The 20,952-nt window shown below is 37.7% G+C and overlaps 1 protein-coding gene across 4 annotated transcripts in view; it reads left to right on the top strand.

The window, feature by feature from the left end:
• The window catches only part of IMMP1L (inner mitochondrial membrane peptidase subunit 1), a 30,973-nt gene that overhangs the window by 2,719 nt on the left and 7,302 nt on the right, over positions 1-20,952 (top strand). For 2 of the 4 annotated variants that reach the window (XM_058838793.1, XM_058838826.1), the window contains 3 exons: positions 10,206-10,338; positions 11,094-11,182; positions 11,760-11,886. In XM_058838793.1, the coding sequence (XP_058694776.1) occupies positions 10,234-10,338; positions 11,094-11,182; positions 11,760-11,886 (321 nt within the window). In that variant the 5' untranslated portion in view covers positions 10,206-10,233. Of the gene's footprint in view, positions 1-5,433; positions 5,639-10,205; positions 10,339-11,093; positions 11,183-11,759; positions 11,887-20,952 lie in introns of all 4 variants that reach the window. The other 2 variants (XM_058838815.1, XM_058838804.1) reach the window with 2 other exon arrangements.

A 20,952-nucleotide genomic window follows, 5' to 3' on the forward strand; every position in this document is an offset into this window, starting at 1 on the left:
TTTTAGATAATTATTTTTAAATCAATGATAATTAATTTTCAGGAGTTGCAGTAGTTTATTCACTCTTTTTGAATGATACTGAAGGTTTGTTTATTATGTTCACATGCCCAGTTTTGAAAAGGTGAATTTTCAGTCATTGTAGAAGATCCCACTGGGATCTGCTGTCTGGCAGAAAGCAAGACCACAGGAATTGTAATTCTAGATATTACCCTGATCTTCAAATGCACATGATGAGGTAGATAAGTCCTGCTCTAGGGGTGGAGTGGAAATGCAGAGAAACTAAGGAACATGGAAATGATTTCCAGTACTCAGAAAACATCTTAGGAAGTTATTTCTTTGGCAATGGACAGTGGTCATACTCAGCTCATTGGAGAATGGAGAGATTTAAACATTTTTGTCTGTCTTAAACTGTAGAATAATCAACTTTCTCGCAGCTCACATGCTGTCACGTAGACCTGGTCAAACGGGGATGTCAATTTTAACTGCAAATCCTAACTGTGCTATGGAGAAACCATGTTCTCTGTTTTCCTCTTGCAAATTTGCTGCTCCAATTCAGCTACTTGTCTGTGTGAAATGCAGATTCTAAGATGGATTAAGAAGATTTTTGGGTGAAAATTCCCTAAGGGAAAAAAAAAATGGGAGGGAATACAAGGGTGAGTGAGAGAGCAGTCAGAACATTTGGGAAAAGGTTGTGCTTGGAATTTGATCTACAAGTACCTCTGATGTTTCTCTTCAAAAGCTGTAGTCTCCAGATTTGGGGGAAATCCTGGTGTCCCCAAAATTGCAGCCCTTGAAGGGTGCTGTGGATATTTGTGGCTGGTAAGAGGAAGCACAGTTGTGGCCTCTCTTTCCCTCGTGGGTTGCCCGTGTAGGCTCGTAGGGGCTCCAGTTCAGGCCAGCAGCGTTGTGTGGGCAGTGTTCCTCAAAAGGACGGATGTGTTCTGTTGTCTTTGCTTTCAAATGAATGCTTTTGCTAGGTTTTAATTGTGCTGCATAAGATCTGTGTATGCTCTTGTCTTTGAGCAAAATGCTGCTCATTTTGGAATAAAACACCAGCTCATTTTAACTCAAACCCGTGTGTCTGCCTGAGCAGTTTTCAGTGATGTTTTTTCTGTTGGATTTACGTGTGGGATAGAGAAGCAGAAAACCACATCCTAGTGGCAGTTTTAATTAATAATCTTATTAGTGTTTGCTGTTCCATCGCCAGGCTGCTTCGCTCATCAGTTGTGGAATGTGCTGGAATTAGACTGTACTGATTAAAGTTTTATAGTGACCAAATCAGATTATCCATTGAGTCACCTGACCAGGCTGGGTTTGCAGTCATGTGACCCAGCGCCCTGCTGAGCTCCTGCTGGGAGCTGAAACAAGGTAGTTTGCTTTTGAGATGTTCTTAAGTATCTAACAGCATGGGTCGTGGATTATGGCTGCAAAGAAGATGGCTTCATTTTCCTGATCTTTGAACTAGCTAGAATGGGATAAGTTTGAAAGTGCAGGATCTTCAGGCCATGAGCCAACAACTGGAAAGAATGTTTAATCCTGGAAGCTCTGACACCAAAAGACCTGTTTTTTTTTTCAGTGTGAAAAAGCTTAAAGGCTGCTTATCCAGTCAGTCTGTGGCAAACTAAGGAATTAGTTGAAGTGTTTAGGACTTAACAGTTGTATGATATTACATAAAACATGATATGATCTTATTCAGAAAGCCTCTGTATGCTACCTAAATTCATCCTTATGGGTGATTTTATCCTTATCCTGAGCAACAGGGAAAAAATTTAAACCTGTGTCACATTTAAACAGCTCTTTTAAAATAGAAGTAAATTGGGACACATGAGGTAAAGTAGTATGTGCTGAAGACAAGAAATTATTTGAAAAGTTAATATATGTATTTCAGTAATTTCAGAATTTTATCAGTACAGGATAAAATTACTGAAACCTGCAGAACAATAATCTCGAAAATGAATTGTGAGTTTAATATAGTGTCTTAATAAACATAATACAGATTAGTGCTGTATTTAACAGAGATTATTTTCCTTGTATTTCTCATACTTCCTGGTGAGATCCACAAACATGGAACCTTAAGTTTCCAGTGTGCTGGCCAATGAGGTTTTCTGGTTATTGTCTCTCACAGATATTCCAGACAGGAATGCTAACTTGATCTTTCAGCTGCCTCCAACTTTCGCAGCACTGTGGCCATCCACAGAGTGGGGCATGAACCAGGGTGTGCTGCACTAAATAATTCTGCAGAGATGAGTAACTCTGCCTGGGCTGAACACAGAGCCTTGCTTGCTCTTCAAAAAATTTGACTAGAATGGTAAACTAATTAGGTCACTGAGGGGCAGATGAAGAAAAGAGTAATTTTGGCCTTTAAGTAGTCAGGAAGTAACACTTAGATTTTTCAGTGGGAGTTATAAAGTTGGATAAAAGACAAGCAAGCAACCAAGTAAAACTCAATGTAAAGCCCAGTTCACAACTGGCTACGTAGGGAAACATAAATTGTTTCAAACTTGGAATAATGTTTTGGTGAAAGCAGGAAGCACTAAATATCTGGCTTTTTTTTGGTAGCCAGGCTGTGTTTTAGCAAACCATCATTATTCTTTATCTCAGTGGATTCAACTTCTTCCATCTCCTACACTGAGCCCACCAATTCCATTCCAGAAGTGCTGTATTTGTGGGAATCCCACTTCAGGAGTGTGTATCTCAGAGCAGGGCTGCCATTTTTTCCCCCAGGTACTAAATTGCATTTTGTGTGAGATAATATATGAGTAAGAAGAATAAAAATGAATTACCATTTAAAACTGTAAATACTGAGACATTGAAGGAAACCAAAATGTCATCAAGGTCCTAAACATATCAATGCTGTAAGGGGTTACTGCAGAATAATTCAGTGTATTGCAAATATTTCTGTGGTTTACAGCTGTGACTGTGTCCCTAGCAGAGGAAGAAAGGTAATGTAGCTTTTTTTTTTACCCCCATCTCTTGCATTTCTGAGAAAACTGTTGCACATTCTTGGAGCCTCATGCTTCCACCTTTTTTCGATTGTGCTTCCATTGGTCCAAGAAGTGTGAAGCATTGTTTGATCTTGGATTTTTATGCTACTGCCAAGCCACAGTGATTTTTTAATACGTTTTTTAACATTTCTGGCACAAGAGAACTGAAATTCACAAGCATTAAATTGTAGGAATATCATCAATCTTCATAGCATGCACAAAATTATCAATAAAAGGAGCTTTAGGACCAGTCACTGATTTTCCTTTTAGAAAAGCAATGTATTATGGAAGGAAGCCACGTTCTGTACTTTTGGAACAAACCAGATGAGCAAATTTAGATGAAATAAAATCTGATCACTTATTAAAAACCTAAGTAGTTTTTTAAGAAGGCAATTCAGGGAGATACAATACTAGTGAAGTTGTACAGTGATCGTTTCTGTACTGCTTTTCTGTGGGTGTCTGTGGTAAAAGGAGCCATCCAGGCCGTGCTTGGTGAAGTGTTTGGTGTTAATGAGAGTGCAGTTTGTGGGGCTGCAGTGTGCTCATGTCTTGCAGGTGCTCTGCACCTCAGCTTAAAATCATTTGCTAAATTGGAGAAAGGCACCTCTACTTATTTGATTCACTAAGTAATCAGTTTTCACATTTATTATTGTGTCAGCTGTATCTTTTACTTTAAACCATCAAATTAAATAATAGCTTATGCTGGCTTTCTGTTTTAGTTCATGCATTTAAAACCTGGAAGTCAGATAAAAAGATAGTTTCAGAATAAATTCAGTATATTATTTATGAGTGGAGCAACACATTAGCATGGAGTTCACAATAGATCATATCGCTTTTATTCCATCTTACAAGCTTAGCAGCACAAACAGAATAATCAACATATTATTTGGCTGTCATCTGCTGAACAGAAACCAGAGATCACAAGGAGGTTTTCCCTAGCTGCAGTGATGGCCTTTTTGTTCCAAGCCCCCATCTGGGAGGGCCATGGTGTGTTATCATATGGAACGCGGGGTTTGCTGTAATCTGCTTAGCTGCACTGCAGTTTGAATCTTTATTCCATGTTTGTGTAATTTATAATTTTAATGAGACCATGGCTCTTGTGGGCTTTGAAATATATTAAAAGCTCTTTTGTGCATATGCTTTTGTTCTTGCTTAATAGGCTCAGTGTATTTAAAACTGATGAATTTTTATTCATGGATTTGGATGTCTGGGGATTAACTTAGATTGAATATCATTGCACTCATCTATTGATGTTTGGAACTTTTTTATACTTGTATCTCTAAGTAGAGAAGACCTTACAGAACTTGTGTTTTACACATAAAGCAGTTCACAAATAACTAATAAAATTTTATTGAGCAGTGAGAAAAAATACTGATTACAGTTTATTTTTACTGCATAAACTCTCAATGAGGTACCATTTTACTCTGAAAAAGGTCCTTGAATCCATGTACATGGATTTATTTAGAACTTTGTAACTAAAAAGCAGTTTGGGAAAGCGGTCAACAATTTTGCAGAATAATAGCAGTGATAAGCACTTGATCTGCATTTTTCTTCTATTTAGGTAACTTGAAAGTGTAAATACTGAGCACTCTTGTCTGTGTTTCTCCTGGGTTTTTTTAATACATTTTTTTAATGCAGAGTGTGTATAAAATATTTCATTAGAAGGTGGTGCTCATAACTGGGGAGTATTGATAAACATACAGAAGGATTCTTCACTGCTATTTTCTGTCAGTGCTAAAACTGGTCTTTTTTTTTGCTTTTTTTATTTTTCAGGTGCTTAATGGCTTATTTATGGTTTCATTATCTGTCAGGTCTGATTTGTTGTTTGTTTAAATATTTGATATTTGTGGCTACTGTGTTCCTAAACTACTGTGGAGCACTCTTCAGTGGCATCCTCTCTGAGACCAACATTGGCAATAAGATTAGGACAATTGTATTTTTTCTAAATAGTCTTGCTGATGGTGTACTGAAATGTGGAGAGGGTTTGGGTTTTTGTTTGTGGTGTTTTTTTTTGGGTTTGCTGGTTTTTACCAGCAAACCATCCTCTTTGTAATGACAAATATTTTAAGTAAACAGCCTTTTTAGTTCTCAGGGCATAGGGGAGTTTTTTACCCCTCTTCTATTCACTGCTCTGAGCAGTATTTCCAAAATCGTGTTTCCACAAGATGTGCAGGGCACACGTGAGCCGTGGGCAACTTCAGATTCTGTAGGTTGTAGATTTGTAGTGCCTAAGGTGAAAATTAGGCTTCTAACTCCTTGTATTACTAAACTGAAATGAATTTTCAATGTTTACATGTCTCAAGGAAGTGAATGGATTGAAATTTAAGATAAACACATGTAGTTATTTGACCATTGTGATGTAGGCACAACCCATTTTTCTCAGTTACCAGGAAGGTGACTGGTGTCTGCCAGACCTTTGGTGTTTGTCCTAACTTTGACCTTGTTGCAGAAGACTGTAAAGTGAATATTTTGGCATCCCTCAGGGGCCCAGGCTTGCCATGTATGACCATGCCTTTGCTCAGCTGTCTGGATTTCACTGTTCAGCAAAGAGAAGTGTATGGAGCTGCAGAGGAGGAGAAGCTTTGGAATGCATCTGGCCATTAAAACAGCATTTTATTCAGCGTTGTGCAAGTGTTAGGAGCTGCTTCCCAAAGGTAAATAGAACCAGTGAGAACTACCTGAAATGTGTGTTGAGAAATTGCTCATTCTTGTTGGTAGTCTCTGGTTATTTAACACCAGTGAATTGTGTTATGTGCGTTATGTTTACAGGATTAAACTCCTTGTCAGCTTGAGATCAGTAGCTGAAGGAGCTCTCATTGGAGACAAACTGGCAGTGCCTAGTAGAGATAATGTGTAAAAAAGTAATCTCTTCCAGAATATCACCAAGCTTGCTCACATTTGCCAGATCAAGTCCAGTGTTTCTTCCAGAGTAAAGCAACAGCTGGAAATAAAAAGGAATTCTGTCTGATCTCCAGCACAGAAGGACCTTTTGAAAATTGTTTTGTGTTTTGCTTTAGATGCTCAGAATCCTCAGATTGTAATTAGAATATTTAAAGCATTTTGTATGTATGTATGCTAATACAGGAAGCATCCAAATAAACAAGATATACACTCTTTGCTCTTCTAGCACATGTAACATCAATTTCATGGAGAAGTTTTAAAAGAATAGTTTAATATAAATAACAGCTCAAATATAAATATTTAAATGGCCTAGTCAATGTGCAGTTTTTTCTTTGCCTTGGGTTTGTTTTTTTTTAAAGTAATCTCAGAATAATTCTGTGGGAAAGAGATGGTGCAAGTTACGTGCAGAGAAAGGTGTCTCGTTAGAAGTGGAGAATGTTAGGAGAAAAGTTTCTTTTATGGAAGGAAAAACTGGTAATTTCTCACTAATTCATTAATTAGTGAAATTCCAGAATTGAGAAATCTTATATAAAGCAAATGCAACCGGAAATTTTTTATGAAAGTGAAAAATCTGTTTAGTGCCAAGTCCGTTGATTTGTTCAGTCACACTTTCAGTGCCTGCAACGTTGATTTTCCTGTATTTAAAAATTCAACACTTAAACTGTCTTACACAATGCCATAGGTTTTCTGGAAATGATAAATCTGCTCATTGATTTTCTAATTTTATTATGTACACAGCTAATTGTAATCCAAGATTACAGCAAACAAGATGTTAATTTCTAGACAACCTATGTACATTTCCCTCAGAGTGTCAGTGTTGCAGAAGCAAAGAGTACAAAGAGAATACCATTTGTGCTATCCTCTCAGGAGCTGTCAATAAAAGATGTAATAGGGGATTTAGGAATCTGGAAATGGCCAACTAATTTATGTGAATCTATTTTATTTCAGCTAGAAAGCCCAAGCTCTGTTTCGTCTGCACTGCATATTGCAGAGCACAGGCTGTCTATAGAAAACCAGGCGGCTGCATATGGATAGTCCCTTGATATCATTCACTTGCTGTGTAATCTTATTATGCAAAGTTCTAATCTTCACCTAGAATGAATGCCTCTGGGTCAGAATATAGTCATATCAGGGTTTTTGAGGTCATGTTTTGTGATCCTTAGCTTATTCTTCTAAGTAGAGCTGGGATTTAAAGAGTATTCCCCAGACACTGGCAGAGATAGACGGCAAAACCTGCTGCCTTTTTGGAAGACAAGACCAACATGAGGTCCCTGGTAGGATTAAACTTGATTTGTAGCTGTAGGATTTTTTAACAGATGTATTATTGGACAGGGAATAGGGGGCCACCAGCACAGCGAAATTGGATCACAATTGGCATTCTCAGGGAGTCCGCTGGCTGCTAAAACAGCAGCTGCATGTGGATTTGACTTCTTTCAGGTGAAGCGACTTCCAGTCATTTGGAAAGGATGGGATGAAAAGGAACCTTGGTGATAATTTTGATGTCTGCAAGATTTAGTACCAATGTAATGGGATTATCGGTAACACCTTCACTGCAGAAAAAGCCACCTGGCGCTATAACTGGCAGCAACTGAGAACTAATCCTTTCCCATCTCTTGGATGTCATTCATGAGGCTCAAAGTGATTTCTACCCTGCTAGCTGTGATTAATTTTATAAACAAACAAACAAAAAACCGAGTGATGAAAGCATAGGCTATGGAAGGGAAAGGGAACAGAAGATAATAGTAATTACATTTTGCATTTTATTTGCTGTGGGAGGATAAACTATACAGTTGTGGTAAAATAACCAAATTGTGTTCTCTGTGATAAATATGGATGTGTGACCTTTTTTAACCAATGTTGATTTCAGTAGAAATTTTTCAGGTATCTGCTATATGATAGTAGGTAGTACCTGGAAGTAATTACAACAGGTTTTAGGCCATTAGTTCTGCAATAAGGATGTTTATACTACAGAGCCATTAAGTTTTCAAGGGGCCTGTCACTTAAATAATTTGTTTTGTTGTGCTTAATGGTCTTATGTTCGATCTGCTGGAGTTGCCTTCTGATGGTAATTTGTATTAAAATTGTGTGATGTGGAAAACTGTTCAGCTGTTCACTTTTTTGTGATCAACAATAAGACATTGTTGCAAAAATGTACCGATACCAAGTTCTTGGAGGAGAGAATTATATTTTAATGATGGTCAACTTAATTATTTCTGTGGTTTTTTTTAAATGAACTAGTTTGTTCTGGTGGGTTTTTTTTTACTGGACTTACTCTTGCTACAGCCACTTATTAACTAGAAGTTGTTACTTAAAACTACATGGAAACTTTTAGGATTTTAGTTATTTGGAATGAATATTAGATGTCTGAAGATGAACCTTAACATTTAAAACACCCTCCCATCCTCATAAGGTACCTTGCCAGGATCAGACTGTGTAATCTAGGTATATATGTGCCTTCATTTGAAATTAACTTTCTTGGGTAGTAGTCATAATCTTTTATATAAAGCTAATAATATTTTTATCATCATCATAAAATCTGATAAGCTTGAGCATTTAAAAAAAAATCCTTTATACTGTGTTTATAAATGGGGGTTGGTGAAATCCATGTCTCAAGAGTTAAAAATTTATTTTAAGAGAAACAAAATTTGAGGGCTCTTGTCTCATGTTCTGTCTTTGTGGTTAGTTTTTGACCATGCAGCTCACTCTGAGTCCTGGGTTTCCCTGAATAGCTCCCAAATCTACTTGCAAACATCACAGGGAAACACGTGTCCACTATCCCTAGGTTTGTGTCATCCAAAATCCAAAAGGAAACCGCTTGCAATGGTATTGAAACTTATTTTCTGAGATGTATAGCAGTTTTTTGGAGTTTCATAATAAAAATACTTCAGTTACAACCTGACAGCTGTTGGCATGGGAGAGCTGCACATTCTCTTGAAGTTGTTACTGTTCATTTGCCCCAGTTTGGTCTGTGTACTCTGGGCATTGTAATGTATTGCTTGTAAATGCCTTTTTACCTGCAATACCCACAGGTGCCTGAATTCTCTACTATCTTAATGTGTGATAAAAACTTTCTGAATAGCATGGAGCAAAAATAGAGGATGCTTGTACATTACTTTTCTTTTTGAACTGAGAAGCAGTGTGAGGCTGCCTTTCTAGCAGGTGCTGTTAAGTGTTGATGATGGACTTCCCTCAAAATGTAGTTGTGGTCATTGCATTCACAATACTTCTGCAACTCAAATTCATCTGCTGTGCCTCCACCTTCCTTTTATCACCTGGGACACATTTCTGGGCTCACAGTGTGTCTGGCCCTAAGAGTAAGGCACTGGTTGGTCATGGTGCATGGAATTGAGAAGAGCCAAACACTTCTCTGCCTCACCAGAATGAATTCTGCTGAAAGTGCATTCCCCTTCCAGGGCAGCTGTTTCAGTTCCTGCAGTGTCCTGTAGTGTGGTGGGTGCTGCTTCTGCCAATGACACAATTCAGAATTTTTCTGGTTTTCCTTGTATTTTGGGTCATTACTGTGAAAATGATCAGATAATCTTACAAATGATGAGTCACAGCTTGGTTTAAGCTGTTCTAGTCCAGAGGAGTTTCTGTAAATAAAATAGTGCATCTTTTTTGGATCAAGGAAATTAATTTGGTAGAGAATATTTGCTCCCAATAGTGGTCATCTCTTGAATGTATTCAGACAAAATTCCCATTAAATTCTAGTGAGAGTTGTGAAAATAAAGCTATGCACTTTAAAATTCCTGTCTTTAAATAGTGAAATGCAATGAAATGTAGAAGAAGATGCCTTTATTTCATTTTGAAGTGGGCATATTTTACTAAGCATTTTTCTATTTTTTTTCTCCTTTTAACATACTGTATTTGCTTAGCAAAAACTATATTGACCTGTCTTAGGAAAATCTTGCAGTGGTTTTAGTTGATGATAAGGCAATACAGAATTTAGGGGGAACAGGTCTCTTGCTTCAATTACTTCAGTATGTTTGTTTTCCACTTCCTTAAGTGTAACCATCAAATTGTGGTAAGGAAACATTTTATTTAGATTAGCATTGCAGGAATTAGATCTCCTAATCAGAGTTGGACTTGAGTATTTGGGGAAGTGGGTTAGAAAATGTTTCTAGGCCAATGTGCTGCAGCTGAGAACAGAAAGACCTGGTGCCTTATTTCTATGTCCACCTCCTCAGGTCTGTGTGATTATTTGTTTCATTACAGCATTGGGTTTTTTTAATCTTGTCCATCTGTTACACACAAAAGATGGGTTTGTAAATGTTATATTGATTGTTCTCCAATGAATGATCCTCTTCTGTTTTGCTGTAGAACCAGCTGAGCACCGATCCACTGTAGGATGCTTCGCAATGCCCTAGGAAAAACCTTCCGATTTCTGGGGTACACAGTGCAATATGGCTGCATAGCACACTGTGCCTTTGAGTACCTTGGAGGAATTGTTGTGGTAACTCTTCATTTTTGTGACATTTAAAAGGAGATAAAACTGTACCACTGAAATTTTTGTATGTGATGATGCCAATATTTCAGGTTTCTTAATTTTCAAAGCATTTAACACACTTTTTGGGAAGCAGGTCCTTTATGAAAGTTATTTGTACTTTAGGCATTCATGTTATAACATGACATTCTGATCTGTTACTGCTTGAGGCCTCACTGAAGTAAATGGGAAACTCTGATTAAGCCTTTTGCAGAGTCCATCCTTTAAGAAGGACTGGAGTCACCGATAGGAAATGCCTTTGTTTCACACTCTGGGCTAATTTCTGGGTGTTTTATGTTCCCTGCCCGTCCTCCCCAGGTCCTTAACCTGGCAGATGCTGCTGCTGAGCATGGAGGAGTTTGGCTGTGAGCTGCTCTTGCAACTTCTGTGATGATTCTGTGTCACAGAGAAAAAGAGAAAGCTGGTAGGGCTTTGAGCACTGCTCCTAAAAATCTCTTGGAGATGTTGAAAGGAATCCATAAGGGCCTGAAGCACCTAGTGGAGTTCAGGACCAATCCCAAGGAAATGTGGAGCTGTAACAGAGTTAGAGGTGCTCTGAAGTCTCCTCATAGCTTTTAAATGCATCACACATTCCTTGGAGGAGCTCACTTTTAATTCTCTGTTACACCTTTTCTAATTTATTGCCATATCATTTGACTATAAGTTTATTTTAGATAAAAGTAGTTTGAAATAGTAATTTTTTCTCCTTTACTTTTAATTTGCAGTGTTCTGGACCTTCAATGGAACCAACCATTCAGAATTCTGATATTGTCTTTTCGGAGAACCTCAGCCGCCACTTTTATTGCATTCGAAAGTACGCTCCTCTGTTGAGACCAGATCTGACATTCTCTTTGCCTGGGCTTGTCAATAACCACATTCTGGCCTTTATATTTTGTGTATTTTTCTGCTTCTAACTTGTAATTTTTCATTGTGTCCAAAGGATGTTAAAGTTATCAGCACAAACAGCCCAACGAACAACTTGTCAAAATTCAATTTGGATTTAGTCTATTGTCACTTTCACAGCTTTGTCCAAAAAATAGAAAAAATCCTTTCTTTTTTTCCCCTAAATGCTTCTGTTGAGTCAATGTAACTTCTCTAAGCTGCTTGGTCTTGAAAACCAGCCATGGGTATTACTGGTCTCAGGTTGTAGTCTTAAATGTTTCATAAATGATCTAAATAACAAAAATTCACTCTGCTTTTAAAACTCTGTAAAATTATACTTGAGTAAAACTGAAGAACCCAAAATTGTACAAAAGAATTTTCAGCACAATGGACTATCTTTAATATGTGTGAATATTTTTGGAGTAGACACATGGATGCTTGTGTACTCAGCCAAATAGTTAGTAATTAGAGTTCTTCTGTTTGTTTTTGTTTCTGTTTTTTCCTCTCAGAGGAGATATTGTAATTGTGAAAAGCCCAAATGACCCCAAATCAAATATCTGTAAAAGAGTAATTGGCTTGGAAGGGGATAAAGTCTGCACAAGCAACCCTTCAGATTTCCTTAAGAGTCACAGCTATGTAAGTATTAGAGTTTCTTACTATGTAAATTAATGATTACTTAAGTAGGCCTGGTGGTCTGTAAAGGATTTGCAATCTTTGAGGATCAATAAATCATAAACTATGATATTAATAAATTATTATTCTTGAAGATTACAGTAAAATGTTGTACTTTTAGACTGTGTATGCCAAGCTGTCTTTCTCTGCCTTTTGTGTCTGCAGGAACTGTAGCCAGATAATATTTTTGCTCTGCCCTTTGCCTAGTCCTTCCCTGCAAGAGTACTCTGAAATTCTCTGTATGAAGTGCAGTACAGATGACAGATGCAGGTGCTTGGTGTTCAGGCAAAACTGTTCCTGTATTTTAAAGACTAAGAAGTGGATATTTGACTCTGCATTAGCTTTGCAGATTTTTCTTTCACAATTATACTGCACTGTATCTCTATTTCGATGTAGCAATATTTTGATGTTCCTCAGGATGGTTGGGAAAGTAGAAATTTTCCCAGCTTGGCCAAAAGCTCAGGTGATGCAATGAAAAGGGAAAAATAATCTCAATGTTCATTTGTCCTCATGAAGATAGACTTCAAAGGAGTTTGGGAAGATCAGGGACAAAATGTTTTTAGCAACTTCTTTTTAGGCTATCATTAGAAAAATCCTCAGGAATCACAATCACAGAAAAATGTAGGGTTTTTCTTGTCCCAGAAGCATGTTTGACTGTTACCTCTATTCAGCACCTTGTGGAGCCATCAGATATTCCCAGGTGTTTTGAATCTTTAAACCAAGCTGTGATTTTGCTCTCTCTTATCCTCTTTATCCTCAAAATAAGAAAAATGAGCATGTGGCCAAAGTCCTGTGCTGTGAAGGTGGAGAATTTTATGGGACATTCCCTACAGACATCTACAGTTTGTAACAGATAAATCCTGTAAGAGTTTAGCTTCCATAAAGGCAGCCACCTTCACCAGGGAGCCCCCAGCTACCATTGCTTCATTTGGATTAAGCAGTTGGAGTTTGTCTTTTCTAAAAGCAAAAATTTTTGTCAACATTTTGTTTAGCAGCAGAAAGTAAGGATATGGGTTATACCCTGCTCTGAGGCTTTAAATTTGTTCTTTGCACTCCAGTGTTGAGGCAAGACAGTTTGGGCACTCTAATCTGCACTTCTGGTCTAATCTAGTGCCACTGGAGCTGCTGTTCTTCGACTCCAGTCACTTGTAGGCACAAAGAAGGAACTCAATTCTCTGTTACATTTTGAAGGGGAGGATAGAACATTTAGTTCTTCCACAAATCAAGTTGTGTTAACCATTTAACCAAGGAAAAACCTACAAAAAACCCCAAAGAACACAAACCCACCTTTCTTACCAAGTCGAAGGAATTCTCTAGCTCTGATGGAGTTTGTAATTGTGATGGAATACACGTTTCCCAGAGGAGACCAACCTGAAAGGGAAGCCTGAATTCTGTGTACACTGACAGAAGACACAAACTGCATTTCTCTGAGTGTCTTGTTCCTCATTTAGCCTTGAAAAGGAAGTTTGGGAAAGATTTGTATTTGGAACAGGATGTCAGCTTTTCTGGAAACACTGAAGTGACCAAGTGAATATTCAGCAGAACAATTTCTGCCCCAGTGCAGGATTTCTTCTTTCCAGTTTTAATCCAAAATATGAGGAGAAAGAGCAGATGGGGAATGCAGAGTCCATTTCCTGTTTTCATAAAGGCTAATGTGTGGAAATACAGCAAAGTGACAAGCTTTTGTAATTCTTACATCATAAATTGTATCTAGGAGGAGAAAATATCTAAATGGAAATACTCTTGTGCCTGATACCTGTTTTCCTTCCGCCTTTAGTGCTTGCTAAAGAGGTAGGTCTTTCCATCTGTTCAGGAGGCACTTCCTTTACAGAAGAGTAAATTCTCAACGTGGATATCTGTACTTTATGCTTGTAACTGAGGCTGGATTATTCACTAAGTAGATTGTTGGGGAGGGGAAACGTGATACGTTTGTGTTTAGGCAATTGCCTAATCAAATTCCTTATTTTAGTGAATCACTGTGCTATGCACTTTCAACTCAAACACAGAATTCCTCACAGCACGTAGTGGCAGCAGATGTACAGAGAACTGGCTGTTTTGTTGATACTTGCCTGAGGTGGGTTTTTGAAAAAGAAAAGATTGTCCAAACTGAGGAAAGGCCTGGGCTGTGATTCCAAATGGCCAGGAGTGCTGCTGGGGGGGATCTGTCTGTCAGGAGAAGGTACCATTCCTTAAGTGAGCAATGCCTGGAAAGTGTCATGAGTTTTGCACTTTGTATTTGGCCACTAACTGCCTTTTTTCAAACAGGAAATCTGAGTGGTGTGTGAATGCAGTGACTCCAAAGTGTGTAAGGTCAGAGCAGTCTTTGTTTTTATTATAGCAAACTGCTCAGCTTTCCTTGAGGGCTTGTCTCCTGTTTTGGGGAGTTCCTGTCATGTTTGCAGACTTACAAAGTAAATAGGAGTATCAGATGGCAGCAATATTGCCAAATTAGGCGGCTCAGACCCCTGCTTCAGTCTGTGCTGGCGGTTGCCAACTCGTGGATGGGTTTGCTGAGTTAGCCAGTTCCTGGAGATGCAGAGTAATGGCAATACAATGAGCTTCCTGCAGCTGAGGGTGAAATTACCTGTGAGCACCTGCTTTAGGTTTGCCCTAAAAGGAGAATCCTTAGTCACATTAGCAGGCATTGTTTTTAGTCTGTATGGACTGTGTCAGCGGCAGTGTTGGCAGATTTTACAGGGTTGACAGATTTTAAGTTGGGGATTTTTGTGCTTAGAAGCATTATCACACACAATTCTTAACCTGAAGCCTATGAGAATGCTAAAATTCAGATCCTACTGGAGGTGCTGGTTCATTCATGAATATACTTTTTGTCATGCCTTTATGTGTAGGTAGGAGAATGCAAAACTGTTTACAATTTGCTCTCAGTAAAATTACACAGATGAGATACATTATTGCTGCAAACAACCAAGGAGATACCTGTAGATTAAAAAAAAAGAATAAAAAATCCAAACACAACAAACCATCCTTCCAAGCTATAATGAAAAGAAACAAAAAAAAACCAAAAAACCCCATACATAAGCTGAATAAGTTGTTTTGAAAAGACGTATTTCAGTTGAGTAGAAATGCACTATAGCAGTGGCAGTTAAAATAATCTTGCTGCTGTATTTAACTGAAAGAATACATCATAAGAGAAAATTATTTTTGTCAGAGTGCACTAAGTATAAAGCTGCATCAAAAAACTGTCTTTGATGGAGTTGTTGGATTACAGGCTGATGGAACTAATGCCACATATGAAACTGAGGGGTATAAATTAGGCATGTGGTGAAATTACAATATAAGTACATAAGATTTGAGTTTATCTGTAGAACAATAATTAGGGATATCTTCCTATTTACATGAAAGTATAATGAAATTCCTTTCTTGAATAAGCTGCTATAGTATTACAAGGTTAGGAAAAGGTAGTTTTCCTTTCTGTTGATATCTGGTATGGAATTTGAGCATTAGACTGGCAGTTTTGAGGGGCCCTTTTTTTGGTTTTGTGCTAAATGTACATTTGTAAATACAAACAAGTGTATTTGCTGTAATAAACATTTAAGAATGCATAATGTTATTTTATATGCATCAGAGGCAATGTGGTATGAACCCAGAAGTTAAAAAGGTAAACAACTAATGTCGTATTCAGAACTAATTTCACTTATTAAAAGATATCCTATTTTATTCATTTAACTATGTGGATGTAAATACTGAGGATTAATAAGGAAATTAATCACAGTAAACCCCTGAAAACAAAAAATCCAAAAGGTTATTTTTTATATTTATGCTTTTATTTCCTGTTTAAAAAAAGTCTTAATACAGGTTTATAATTCAGATTTAGTATCCTATTGCTATATTTGAATTTGTTTTAATGTCATTTACTTTAGCTTTAATTTCTTTACGTACCATATGTTCTTGTGCTGCGGGTCCTATTTACAATGTGAAAAAGTGAGGGGTAAGCCATGAGAATCAAACAGCTTCTATGTCATAAACCACCAATATGCTGAGCCTTCGTGGCACTTAAACAAAAGTAGTCCCTAATAATGTCACTTCATAGAGGCAGAGTCTGTAAATAAGGAACATAAATAAATGATAAAAAGCTGAGATACAAATCCATATCTCAGCAACACGGTGCTGGTGATCAATCACAGCTCCCATTAATGCTGCCAGCCCTGAGTGTGTTTGCCTTGTGCTAAAGCGCTCCTCGCTGCGGAGATGGCATCTCCTCATCCTGTGGCAGCTCCAGAGCTAACAGGATTCCCAGGATAATGCACCTCACCGTGTTTGCACAGTGCTATTAACTCTTAAACTCTTCTTGGCAAATGCACTAAGAATGTGATGTGGGCACCAAGGGTAACATAATGTCAAGGCAAACAACAGAGTATCCTAATCATTGCCCAGTTCCACGGGTCTTGGATACACCACTGAAAAGTGGTTTAGTATTTCAGAGCACTCACTACTGTTGGATAGACTCCTTAAAATATCCTAAACAGTAATTAAAATTAAACCTAATTAAAACACCACTTCTTTTGCCTTTGTTCTAAGTATCTTAATGTTTGCACTCATGGTTTAGTACTTCACTGAGTAAGTTTCAGTAGCTGCTGATATGGAAAATGAGTAAGGTATTATCTTGCTCCTCCTTAGCTCTAAGTGTTCTAGAGGCTCGAGAGAAAGTCATGCCATAATTCTAACCAGCAGCTGTGCTGAATGTCTGCTGGGAGAGGAGAGCTAATTTGGTGTATTTGTTGGTTTGCAGATGTCTCTATATCCCAGTATACAGAGTTCATGACTCATGCTTACCTTGAATTTTCTGAGAAGTCATTTAAAATCAAAATTCTGATTCATCAAAACTTAATTGTTCAGGGGAAAAGAAACACAAAAGATTTTATCAGTCTTAGTTCCCAATATTTCCGGGATTTCTTCTGCTCAAGTGGTTTGGTCTTTGTACCTTTGCAGTTTTGGTTTGGTGATACTTCAAGAACATAGAAGTAGCTACATTTTTATGATTCTGTTATTCCTCTGTTCAAAGCTGAGTAATAATTTTTAGGAAGCTGCTCAGGATGGTGAAACCAACTACTTGGGACTCAGCTGAAGCTTTTGAGCACAGGCTTTAGTCTGCAGCAGCTGTGCAGGAGAGATTCAGGTCGCTCCTGATGGAGCTGGCAGACAAGATTCCTTAACCCTGATGATATTATTTACCAGCCACTGCTCTCCCAGGCTGAACTGCAGATCTGTGAGCACAGGGCACGCCAGTGATGGTGATGGGCTCTGTGTTAGAACCACTCATTTCCAGTTGGGGTCTGCAGCCACAGGGATTTTTTTTCTCTGACTTGCACTTCTGGGTGACCCTGTTACATCATCTGTTATCTGGAGAAGAAAATCAAACCAGTCTTAATTATTGCTCTCAGAAAGGTCTCTGCAAACTGTTAACTAATCTTGGATGGATTTGTAATCAATATTTTCTTCTAAAACACTCATCTTCTGTAAATCTAAGGCTAATAAGGGTCTGGACTGATGAATCACAGACATATTCTGGATTTTTGTTCAGGAGTTTCTAAATGTAGCTAGGAGATTTGGGTCTGAAAGTTTTTGCCTAAGAACATGAACCAGTTAGTTTTAATTTTAACTGATAATAGCTTTAGAAAAGTAAAGATGACTAATAATTTAAATTTAGGGTTACAGCTAGAGGTTTTACAAATCAGATATATAGCTTTTCCAGCTGATTGAGATCTATGTATTTAACAATATGATCTAGATTTCAGCATTAAATATTTACAGCAGTAAAGAATGCACACAAGTGTTTGAATTATTTAACACAGTTGAAAACCTTTGGAACAGGTAAAAAGTGATGAGAGAAATCAGATATTTTTCTCACTTGACTGATGTGAAAATCTCTCCTATTAAACCATGAGTGTAGTGACCAAACTTTTTCATTTCCAAGTAGTCAAGCTCAGAACAGCAGTAGTTACTCCTACATTACACAAGGTTTAGAAGGAGCAGCAATGGTTAAATCCCAAACATTGAAATAACCAATGAGTGCTCTGGCAAGTTACTGTAACAGCTTACCCACATTTTGTTACAGAACAACACCCAACTGCTGTGCTTGCATGGTAGAGAAAAAATGTCTTAGAAATTCCAGTCTAAGTTAACATTCCTTATCTCCCCTGTGCTGTGTGAGTTATCACTGAAGTGAGATTTTAATTTAATTTAATTTAAAGTATGTGATTTTAATATTAGTTAATATTTCATTTCAAAACTTAGACAAGTCTTCGTATCTTACTTGTTTATAAATCTTCTATTAAAATTACAAATGTCTTAGTACAGAGAATGAATTCATAATATAAATATATAATCACAATGAATTGGATTTCTGTATAAAAACACATTAGTGTTTCACTGTCATGCTCTCTAATAACAACCTGGACCAACATCATAATGTCTTCTTTTTAATATGTGCATTTAAACAAACTGGGTCAAGTACATTATGTCTTATTCATAAGCAGCTTAAAGTGTTCAGCAAGTAGAAGGAAAATGCTAAACTCTTTGGAAGTACCTATAAATTTAAGGTAAATTTATTCTCTTATATTAAGAAATATTAAATTTCAGGTAATTCCGCCTTTTAAGGATATACAGATGATATTGATTTAAATTCTGCTATACTGTTTAAGTTCCAGTGTGGTTGCTACCATTTCATAGCTTTTTCAGCACAAAAAAAAAGTAAATATAAATGCTTACCCTGATTCTGAAAATATTGAGCTAATTAACGTGGTTGGGTTTTATACAGATGGCAGCCTTAATATGAACAACTTTTATGATAAACCTACAGAAACAATGCCTGGAGCAACTGGATCATTAAAAAAAAGTATTTGTTAAGCATTATTCAGTCTTGGTTCTGAATTAATAAATAAAGGATTAAGGAGCAGTTATGTGAGACTTTAAGTATAGAGTGATAAAACAAACTCCTGCATTTCTGTGGTGTATATTTTATCTTAACTAGATGCAATTTACTTAAATAAGGCAATTTAATCAGTATTTAGTAAATTTGTCATTTGATATTGTAGAATCTTTCATCATATTTCACTTTAATCAAGAAAGGTAACACCTGTGGTTTATTCACAAAAGCTTCTTTTGTTAAATGAACACCCGCAGGCCATGAAGCAATTACATTTCTTGCTTGTACCAAAGTAGGAGGCACTTAAATAGACCTTAGTAGGGATAGATGAGAACTTGCAGACTTTATTCTTTTGTCCAGCACTGAGATTAGTTCTTATCATAGCTCAAGAAGGAAGCCTCTGAACTGAAAAGAGAAGATGGGAATGATTTATAGTTCTTAAGTTTGAAACTTTGATATTGCTGGAGGTGATGTGAATACCTGTGACCTTACAAAAGTTCAAACATCTACTCCCAGCTGATTGTATGTGCTGATGTTTTTTGAGATTGCAGGACATTCATGTTTATAAGTCCCCTAAAATCATTAGCAAAAGCTCCCTCAAGACAAAAAACCCAAACCACAGAAGCCTGTTTTCATTTAGTTGGGTTTGGGGGTATTCTTGAGGCTGATGATTTAGTCTGTTAGCTTTATTTGCAATACATCAGTTTCCTAATATGTCAGTTAATGCAGCACAGGGTTGTTCTTATCTCTTGGGTTTGAAGATACTTGAGTAATCAAAGAAAAAAGTTTGGCATCATGTAAAGAGATCAAAAGAATATAATTATTTGATGATTCCCCCCCCCCCCCCTTTAAGTAAATTAATGTTTTATGCTGGTGAGTGTGCATCAAATACCTGCCCTGTACTTCAGTTTTGCCACTTTAACTGCACCACTGAATAAATTCCAACAGCACTGGAAATTTTGCCGGTTTGTCACAGTAAAAGATGCTTATTTGGGGTGAAAGAGAATGAACTACTGCTTCAAGCTCAGTTGTTCCCAAGGACAGTGTTGTTCTTCTGGTCTAGAGCCTGGGGAGGGAGCAGAGTCTTGTCTGATGGGTGTCGTTCATTCTCACACATTTCAGCTGCACTGCAGATAACCGGTTCTGCCTGAGAACTGCCGTCCCTTGGAAGTAAATCCTCAGATAATCTGCACAGAACAGAGGCACAGGGCTTGCTGAGGCAGAGGGAGTGGCCTGCAGACAGTCAGAGACAGCGTTTCACAGCAACCTGCACTGCTGAGGAATTGCTGCTTCTGCAGGAGTCCCCCTCATTTTGGGAAAATCCAGCTGCTGGGCCTGTGAGACTTTCCTGTCTTTAGTTCTGGCCCAAGTAGGGGAGATCAGAAATGCTGCCCAGCCCAGGGCAGTGCTTTTATCCCTCATCAGTGTGGATTTGTAGTCACTGTCCCTCTGTGTAGTGGACACTGTGACTTTAGTGGTGCTTCTTGGATACATTTACCTTTCCCTAAGAGATCCGTTGCCTGTAGGTACCAAAAATGCTGTGAGTTGTCACACAAGTGGCTTTCCCCTTTGCCTTGGGTTTTTTGGCAGCAGCAGCAGCACATTGCTGTACAATTAATACATTCTTACTAAAAATACAAGCTTCCAACAGTTAATTTTTTTTTCTTTGGTGAATATTATTCCCAGCTAGTGTGCTTGCAGAGTGTTTCAGATTGGATCCTGTCTCTGCAAAGGCTGACACTCAAAGTGAAATATTTTCTGTGAGTAATCCCACCAAGATCAGTGATGTGATGTAGACATGGCTTGGTGCATGGAGCCTTGAAGGATTCTGGCACTGGTCTTTATTTCAAAGAGGTTTATACTACTTTTGTTAATTTGTTTTTTAAATTCATGATTATGGCCTGTCACTGGTATTTGGTTTTACATTTTCCTGTAATTCTTGTGATTTTTATTGCTTGTCTTAATTCTAGGTTGTAGTGAAGTGCCTAGATGATGGACAGACACCCTACAAAGGTATTACAGTGCATTATCCCCAGCTGAATCACACATTGTGACAATACTCTTAATGCCAAATTCAGAGGTGTAGGGCCCAGTCATAGCTATGAAGGAGAAAAATAACCTGAAGTGGTAAAATTCAGGATATA

The sequence above is a fragment of the Poecile atricapillus genome, chromosome 1 (genome assembly GCF_030490865.1).
Source record: "Poecile atricapillus isolate bPoeAtr1 chromosome 1, bPoeAtr1.hap1, whole genome shotgun sequence".
NCBI classification, from domain to species: Eukaryota; Metazoa; Chordata; class Aves; order Passeriformes; family Paridae; genus Poecile; species Poecile atricapillus.